This window comes from Protomyctophum parallelum (assembly GCF_964188405.1).
Source record: "Protomyctophum parallelum genome assembly, chromosome: 5".
In the NCBI taxonomy this organism is placed as follows: Eukaryota; Metazoa; Chordata; class Actinopteri; order Myctophiformes; family Myctophidae; genus Protomyctophum; species Protomyctophum parallelum.
The window spans coordinates 4448720-4458409 of NC_139702.1; the positions used below are offsets into that span (position 1 = coordinate 4448720).

At 45.3% G+C, this 9690-nt stretch overlaps 1 protein-coding gene across 1 annotated transcript in view; it reads right to left on the bottom strand.

The window, feature by feature from the left end:
* The window catches only part of mad1l1 (mitotic arrest deficient 1 like 1), a 157220-nt gene that overhangs the window by 47227 nt on the left and 100303 nt on the right, over positions 1-9690 (bottom strand). Inside the window, exon 15 of the mRNA XM_083764745.1 lies at positions 8641-8731. Coding sequence (XP_083620871.1) covers positions 8641-8731 — 91 coding nt within the window. The remainder of the gene's footprint in view (positions 1-8640; positions 8732-9690) is intronic.

The following is a 9690-nucleotide window of genomic DNA, read 5'->3' on the forward strand; positions in this document are numbered from 1 at the left end:
GCCTTTAGCTATCAGAACCACACAGCCCACAGCCTTTAGCTAGCAGAACACACAGCCCACAGCCTTTAGCTAGCAGAACAACACAGCCTTTAGCTAGCAGAACAACACAGCCTTTAGCTAGCAGAACAACACAGCCCACAGCCTTTAGCTAGCAGAACAACACAGCCTTTAGCTAGCAGAACAACACAGCCTTTAGCTAGCAGAACAACACAGCCCACAGCCTTTAGCTAGCAGAACAACACAGCCCACAGCCTTTAGCTAGCAGAACAACACAGCCTTTAGCTAGCAGAACCACACAGCCCACAGCCTTTAGCTAGCAGAACAACACAGCCCACAGCCTTAGCTAGCAGAACAACACAGCGCACAGCCTTTAGCTAGCAGAACAACCAGCTACGTTTTCTCAGCGATGTGACACAAAATCACTAATGATTTACGATCATCGGGTGCGTGCCGGCTCACCATGGACAGCTCTATAACCTTTAAAGATACAGCGCTTTGAAAAATCGTGTTATAATGGAGGCTCAACGGAACTGGATTTAGAAATCACATCACTGGTGGTGACGGAGGAGGGCTATTCTACCCGGAGCAATGCTAAAAGGTAAACAGACGGCTTTAATATGGATTAAACTGCTGTCTACACTTGTAGACTTGTAGACAAGTGTAGCTGGCATAGATAGGTCCCAATAGCATAGCTACGTTATAAGCGTAGATGGCAAGAAATTGATTAACTTGACGGGTACCAGGCTTTATAGTTCCGACACTATTATTGGTCCGACAGTCATAAGACCGACAACCTACCTCAAACCCTAACCTAACCATAACCGCAAGCACGGAGCAGTGCATGTTCGAGCACTAGTCCCACCGTTGTTCCCACATGTCGGAACTAAAGCTCGGTCGGAATTACCATCGTATCCCCCGAGTGTGAATTTTAGAAATATGTTTAATATTCAGCAAGGTGGAACTAGGAGTATAATGAATTGCATTTTACAGCGCTTTTCCAAGTGCTCAAAACGCTTTACGATGGTTCATTCATTCATACATTGGGAAGTGTCACTTCCCACATTCACACACCAATGGTGGCGAGCTCACACCGACTGACTCATTGGAGGCGATGTAGGGTTCAGTGTCTTGCCCAAAGGACACTTCAATGTAGGGTTCAGTGTCTTGCCCAAAGAACACTTCAATGTAGGGTCAGTGTCTTGCCAAAGGACACTTCAATGTAGGGTTCAGTGTCTTGCCCAAAGGACACTTCAATGTAGGGTTCAGTGTCTTGCCCAAGGACACTTCAATGTAGGGTTCAGTGTCTTGCCCAAGGACACTTCAATGTAGGGTTCAGTGTCTTGCCCAAGGACACTTCAATGTAGGGTTCAGTGTCTTGCCCAAGGACACTTCAATGTAGGGTTCAGTGTCTTGCCCAAAGGACACTTCAATGTAGGGTTCAGTGTCTTGCCCAAAGGACACTTCAATGTAGGGTTCAGTGTCTTGCCCAAGGACACTTCGACATGTAGACAGGAGGAGCTGATCAGAGGAGGTAGATCATTGGACGACCCTGATCTACCTCCTGAGCCACAGCCGCCACCCACAACAAGAGTTAAATATGATTTATACTTAGCGTGCCAATGTCATGGACCAAAAAAAATAGATGATCTATAAGCTCAAAACGTGTTGTACTGCGACGCGTCACGTGTAGTGAGCTTTTTTTCTTCCCTTTGTGGGCAAATTTCAGCTCACGAAATGGCAAAACGAATGACCCCAAAACAGAATTGGCATTCATAAAATGGTGTCCTCAAAAGTCTAGTAATACAAAGTGTGTGTGAGTGTGCATGTGCATGTGCATGTGCATGTGCTTGTGCGTGCGTTCTTGTTTTATGTGTGTGTGTAGGGCCACTCAGCAACGCCCAGTTTATTCAGTACAAGGTGGAGAGCCATTCTAAGAGCCTGATGCCACATATCTCTTATTCATGGGTCAACAATAACATCTAAAACCTCAGAGCGTGAGGTCCATTTAAAGACCCAGAGCGGAGGTCCATTTAAAGACTCAGAGCGGAGGTCCATTAAAGACTCAGAGCGGAGGTCCATTTAAAGACTCAGTGAGAGAGAGTGCAGGACGCAGGTCAAGTCACAGAGAGAGAGAGAGAGAGAGAGAGAGAGAGAGAGAGACGTACACACAACAAGACAGGGTGAGAGACTTAACCCATTCTGACCTGAGATCAGATTCATACGAGGTTTCCGCCGGACACACACTGGTCTGATGAACCCATTCTGACCTGAGATCAGATTCTAAAAATGTCAGTCGTTCTTCGATTTTTCCAAAATAGCAGACCTACAAGCTCGTATCGCGCCACTGTCGGTGGCGCGATATGAGCTTGTAGATCTGCTATTTTTCAATAGCTAAAGCACAACATGATGCCAACACCAAAATGGGTGCCGGTCAGAATGGGTTAAAGACGTTGTGAAATGGAAAAAGACGTTTTTCACACGTTTAGAGCATATCCGTGGTCATCATAAGGGCATACAACCCAACAATAGATGCCAAAACAATGTCCATAAAAAATCAATTTAATGACTTCCTTTGAACGAAAACGTGAATACACTGCATGAATAAAAATTAATCTTGATTTCAATCAACTGTTTGATTCCCATTAATAGCTGCTGCACGTTCCACCAAACACAAGCAGATTTGATTACAGAACTACTCCGTTTTTAATCTCATTCAAGATGGCATCCAGACAGTGTATACCGTACTCATTTTAAACTTAATCAGCACTCGGTACATTTTGTTCCTGTGATGATATTGAATTTTGCCGTTATTCTTCATGTCATGTCTATGAATTGATTGCATAGGGCTAAATCAAGGCCGCAAGGATGATGTTTGACTGTACTCTGTTGCCGTTTTTTCTTTACATTTCTGACAAAAAAAACTATTAAATCAATCAAACAATCAATGCTATACTATGATCAAGATAAGAGCAGGTGTGCAAGCTCCTTAGCAATATAAAATATACAATAACATATACAGTATAAAACTATTGATAGTTGTTATTTGCACTGTTGATTGAGTGCTGAATGTGCTGAATGTTTAAAATGGACCACAATAGAAACAAGGTTTTTTTAGCTTTTTGTCTCGTCGTAATGCAGTACGTTTTAAAGAGATTACATAAAAAACAGACGGGCTGGCTGAGCTGTCCAATCAGCTCCTCGCCAACACGGGCACAGACCACCTGATATTATTACCACCACTAAATAGATGCCAAAAAAAAAAGACTATTATCTCGGCCCGGGCAGGCCGTGGCATGACAGTTACAACAACACTGTGAATGACTGTTATTATCTGACGTGCGTGGGGCTGCTTTCATTGTGCAAAGACAAAAACCAAAGACTCCATCAAAAAGTAAAGTGAGTTCACATTTGCATGAGACGAAAAAAAGACAAAAACTAAACTAAACCGAAACAAAAAAAGTAATGTGATCCGAGGAGGACGTATCACTGGTTAAAGTGGTCAAAATGATTGTGTAGTACTTTTGCTGGGGGGGGGGGGGACCCCCTGGAACCCTCCCCAAGGAGCCCGGGGGTCCACAGACGGACCCCACTTCGAGAACCACCGCCACCGTAGAGTTCCATTTGTACTACCCTCTGAGTTACAGACCAGTTAAAGGTCCATTTGCCACCGAAGTCTATGTGTTCAGAAACAGTGATCCAGCAGTCATCAAAACCCACCAGGCGCTTTCTTTCTCTTTCTCTTTGCCAGGCTATGAATATAATTTATCGCCAGAAAGAACACAAGAGCACCCGAGTCAATGAAGGGCTAAATGGGCATGGGGGCTGATGGAAAGCCATGTAGGTAGGTGTGTGTGTGGTGCGCGAGTGTGTGTGTGTGTGTGTGTGTGTGTGTGTGTGTGTGTGTGTGGGGGGGGGTTCAGAGATGGATGGCGCAGAATAGCATTTGATTGGCTCTGAAAGCAACGCACACAGAGAGAGCCTTCCCTTTCTCAAATGTCCTGCTGGCACGACGGACGAGGCTGGTGGAGCGGCGCCGGCTTTGGGAAGCTAGACTGCACAGACTTTAGCCCATTCTGACCTGAGATCAGATTCATACGAGGTTTCCACTGGACACACACTGGTCTGATTAAACCCATTCTGACCTGAGATCAGATTCTAAAAAGAACGTCAGTCGTTCTTCGATTTTTTTCAAAAAATAGCAGACCTACAAGCTCGTATCGCGCCACTCGGTGGCGCGATACGAGCTTGTAGATCTGCTATTTTTCAATAGCTAAAGCATAACATGATGCTGACACCAAAATGGATGCCCGTTCTGAATGGGTTAAGTGACGAATAATACCTCGAAAAGAAAAGCCCCTTGGCACACACATCATGACATCATAGCAAACAACAGGTGCATAATTATGAGAAGACCAAACCGACGCCCCAAAATAAATAACTTCACCATTTATAATTGTGTCTCAAACAATTATGATTAGCGATTTAATTGCCTTTTCTGTGGTTGAACATTATTGTAACATTATGAATAAAAATTACATTTCTGTTTGGCTTTTAGGCTTTGTAAAAACAAAATGTGCACAGGGGCTGAAAAGACAAATAAATAATATTTAATTGCTTAATACTCAGAAAGTGTGTGTGTGTGTGTGTGTGGGGGGGGGAGGGGGGGTTTCTAATTGTGTAGACTCACTGGGAGAGAGAGAGAGGGGGAGAGAGGCGGGGCTCACTGGCTGCCTGCATTCACATGCATGCGTCTCTCAACCATTCTGTCAAACTTCACAGTGCGTTAATCGCGCATTAAAAAAATTAGTGCCATTAAAAGGATTGTGAGTTAACTAGTTAATAGTGCGTTAACTTTGACAGCCCTAATTATATATATATATATATATATATATATATACCTATATATAACCTTCATTCCGTCTGTAAAACCCTGTGTCGTACGGTAGCCTATATTAGCCCAATATTGCCGTTACGCATTTCACTTGAATAATGTTGATACAACTGCATCGGAATCAACAGTGCCGAGCAAACGTTTGGTCCTTGTGTGCTGTGTGTGTGTGTGTGTGTGTGTGCGGAGAGAGTTATTTAATGAAACTCAAGATTATAACGTCATGTCTCGCTATAGCACTATCACAAACATGTCGCCCAGCTATTCCTGTGTGTGTGGCGCATAGAGAGAGAGAGAGAGAGAGAGATATAGATAGAAGAGATAGAGATAGAAGAGATAGAGATAGAGATAGAGAGAGAGAGAGAGAGAGAGAGAGAGAGAGAGAGAGAGAGAGAGAGAGAGAGAGAGAGAGATAGAGATAGAGATAGAGATAGAGATAGAGATAGAGATAGAGATAGAGATAGAGAGAGAGAGAGAGAGAGAGAGAGGCGCCCTGTGTGGGTCTCGTGCTTGTATTGGAATAAAAAAACAAATTATGTAGCCGCTGCCTATACAGTATGTATCTGCGATCAATCGTTTAGTGTGAAAGCCACAAAGATATAATGACAGCCGGGAGAAAAAAAAGACGACTGATGACTCGCCGACAACTTTAAAACTCCTGCAGTGTGTAGGGGGCCATTATTACACAGATCAACAAGCAGAGGTTCTCAAACCATTGGCCAACGTATTTGGCCAAAAGACCCTCATCTGAAGAATGTGTGAAGGAAATCCCAGAGACAAAGATTCGTGTTCGCTTAAAGATTTGCACAAATACAAATACAATATTGTGAAACTAGCCGATGACCACTCGCCAAGTTTCGAGCCTATATAACCCTATTCTGATCTGAGATCAGATTCATACGAGGTTTCCGCCGGACACACACTGGTCTGATGAACCCATTCTGACCTGAGATCAGATTCTAAAAATGTCAGTCGCTCTTCGATTTTTCAAAAATAGCAGACCTACAAGCTCGTATCGCGCCACTCGGTGGCGCGATACGAGCTCTCGCTCTCATTCAGCAAGCTATGCTGCCTGACGCTAAGCAGCTGCTCTGAAAATAATACTTTACCGCGTAGAACACCGTGGAGAACACGGCGTTACCACACTTGTTGCTGTAAATGTAAAGCTATTTTAAAATATATTTTCGCGAACGGAAATGGCAACTGTATTTATATATCGTAAAATCATTGTCTAAAGGAAAAAATATATATATATATTTTTTCAAATTTCTTCCAAGGGCCACAAGCGTGCGCCTCGCGGGCCGCAAACAGCTGTTCATTTGTTTCTTCTTCTTTTGAAACTAAAAGAGGCGATACATTCTGTGAGATGTAGAAGAGTCTGTCCATGTGTGCTGGACCACGGAGGACTCTTTAAGAGCTGCCCCGATCCACTCAATGCTCAACCTTGACTCACACACACACACACACACACACACACACACACACACACACACACACACACACACACACACACACACACACACACACACACACACACACACACACACACACACACACACACACACACACACACACACACACACTCTAAATTGCCAATTGCCTAAAGAGTGCCGTTCACGCTCGAAAACCCCCAGATTCTTTTACACCACCCGGGTCACATGTTAAATGGAACGAGAACACACTTCATTAAAGTTTCTTCTTGGTGGGCGAGGTTTGGGCAGAGCGGGGAGTCCAGGGCGGAACAGGGAAGTTTGGCAGCGAGAACTTTCTTTTCTGTGTGAAACGCACACAGAAATGTTCTTCAGGCGAAAAAAAAACAACTCGCACGCACACACATATGCTCAACACAGCCAATCTAAGGAGAGAGAAATGGGATCAGGTATGTATCATTCAGTTGGCTGAGCAAGTTTGCCAGATGAAAGTGGGCAGGATTAAATGGTTGGTGTGGATGTGTGAAGAATTGGTTCTTAAACGGATCAAATTTGACACCATCTGAAAATATGTTTTCGACGAGAAGATGTGTCTAAATCAGTGCTTCTCAAACTTTTCCGCGCCAAGGACATCTTTTCCTCCCAATACTTTCACCAGTGAGTGACGTCAGTGGCTCAGGGAGCGCTCCGCTATAGTAGACCGTGACGGGAGCGCGCCGTCTGCAAGCAAACTTGAGAGCCACGAGAGACACCACAGAGTGAGCTAAAGTGAGAGAGAGACACCACAGAGTGAGCTAAAGTGAGAGAGAGACACCACAGAGTGAGCTAAAGTGATGGAGAGACACCACAGAGTGAGCTAAAGTGAGAGAGAGACACCACAGAGTGAGCTAAAGTGAGAGAGAGACACCACAGAGTGAGCTAAAGTGAGAGAGAGACACCACAGAGTGAGCTAAAGTGAGAGAGAGACACCACAGAGTGAGCTAAAGTGAGAGAGAGACACCACAGAGTGAGCTAAAGTGAGAGAGAGACGCCACAGAGTGAGCTAAAGTGATGGAGTTGTCGTGTCGAACGTTGCAAAGTTAGCGTGCGCCGACTCAGCGCTGTCCGAGTTGTAACCCAATATATGCCATCATCAGAATAGCCACCATGCCATGGTGCGCCTGGGAGCCACTAAACAGCCATAATAACTCCAGCTCCCAGCAGCCTAAAGTCCCCAAACATGGATGGATGGGCATTTGCTGATGCTCCGTCCCCTCTGTGTTCCTATTGGCTGGGGATTAAACAGCCATAGCTCCATTTTCAAGCATGCTACAGACTCAGAAACTAGGGGTGGGGAAGTTGATCTGTTCACTTTCAGTTCTACCAGTAAGAGGTCATAGAAACCCAACAGAAACCCGAAATTCAGCCTCCATTTGTGGGTAAAAGGAATGCCACCTCAAATCGACCGGAAGTTGATTTGACCACCAGAACAGCGGCCTGCAAAGCCTGTACTAAATCAGATGTACAAGTTTCAATGTGTCGCGAGCCAGCGCATTGTGAGCTTGGAAATGTGCTACTGTATGTTTGAATAGCAACAGTAGAAAACAGGGTTGTTACAGTATGCTAAATTAACAAGGACACCCTGGTGTGTGTGTGTACATGCCACTAGATTGAGTGTCAGTGTCAGAGAGTCATTCTGGGTGCGTGCAGCAATAGGATATGCATTATATTGCTAGTTAAGACCCATTCTAAAAAATCCTTAATCTTAAAAAAAAAATCACCATACTGAAATCAGTCGTGGCTTAATCCCCTCAGCCAATGAGAGGAGGTGGTTAATAAGCCCCGAGTCCTGTAACTTTTCCCAACAGACTCCCGCTTGAGTCACACCTGGGTCCAATCGTGCTTGACGAGCTGTCAGATTTGTCTGACGGACGGATCGGTCTGAATCAATCTGCCGTCGGGGGTTCGGGTCGGGGTGCCTCTCGGGTTATTAACCCATTCTGACCGGGCACCTATTTTGGTGTTATAGCATCATGTTATGCTTTAGCTATTGAAAAATAGCAGATCTACAAGCTCATATCGCGCCACCGAGTGGCGCGATACGAGCTTGTAGGTCTGCTATTTCTTTTTTAAATCGAAGAACGACTGACATTTTTTTAAATCTGATCTCAGGTCAGAATGGGTTCATCAGACCAGTGTGTGTCCGGCGGAAACCTCGTATGAATCTGATCTCAGGTCAGAATGGGTTAAATTGGTTCCTTCGTGCCCGGGGCGAGTCAATCCATCACGGGGGAAACGGGCGAGGCCAACGTCTCGGCAAAAAGAGAAAGAAGAAGAACGCACCTGCAGGTTGTTTCTCTCCAGACGCATCTCCAGAACGGTGTTCTGTTCCTCCAAGCGCTGCCGCGAGGACTCCAGGTCTTCAACCTTCAGCCTGGACACACACACACACACACACGTTTGTGTTACAATACTTAACCCATTCTGACCTGAGATCAGATTCATACGAGGTTTCCACTGGACACACACACTGGTCTGATGAACCCATTCTGACCTGAGATCAGATTCTAAAAATGTCACAGTCGTTCTTCGATTTTCAAAAAATAGCAGACCTACAAGCTCTACAAGCTCTACAAGCTCATAGCGCGCCACTCGGTGGCGCGATATGAGGCCCGTTCAGAATGGGTTAAGTTGTGAGGACGATCAATATTTAGGAGAATGCTGGGAATTCGTCAAAAGTGGCAGATCTACAAGCTCACAGCGCGTTGTTGTGACGTGCTGTGAGACTGTTTTAACAGACAACGGCTATATAACAGGGTGGGGCCTGCATCCCCTATTTGCATATAACAGGGTGGGGCCTGCATCCCCTATTTGCATATAACAGGTGGGGCCTGCATCCCCTATTTGCATATAACAGGGTGGGGCCTGCATCCCCTATTTGCATATAACAGGGTGGGGCCTGCATCCCCTATTTGCATATAACAGGGTGGGGCCTGCATCCCCTATTTGCATTTGTTCCTAAAGTAGTTTCTCAAACTGTGCTATACCTGTGAGGACATTGAGACCCTCACAAGTATTAGTAATACAAGTACACACGCAGCCAGCCATCATGTTAAATGATGACTGTCCTTTGTGTTGACGGTACAGGCTGACAATAGATGCACCGGATAGGATGTCAGGTCTGGGTGGGGTAACAGAACCAAGCTTAGCTGTGGGCATCAATCTCTGCTATCTGACAGTGTGTGTGTGTGTGTGTGTGTGTGTGTGTGTGTGTGTGTGTGGTGCCCTCTACCTGAGTGAGTTGACTTCCTCTTTGGACACTACAGAGGTGCCATCAGCAACAGAGGCCTGCTGCTTCTCACCGACTCCAGCTCCGCCTCGACCTGAGAGAGA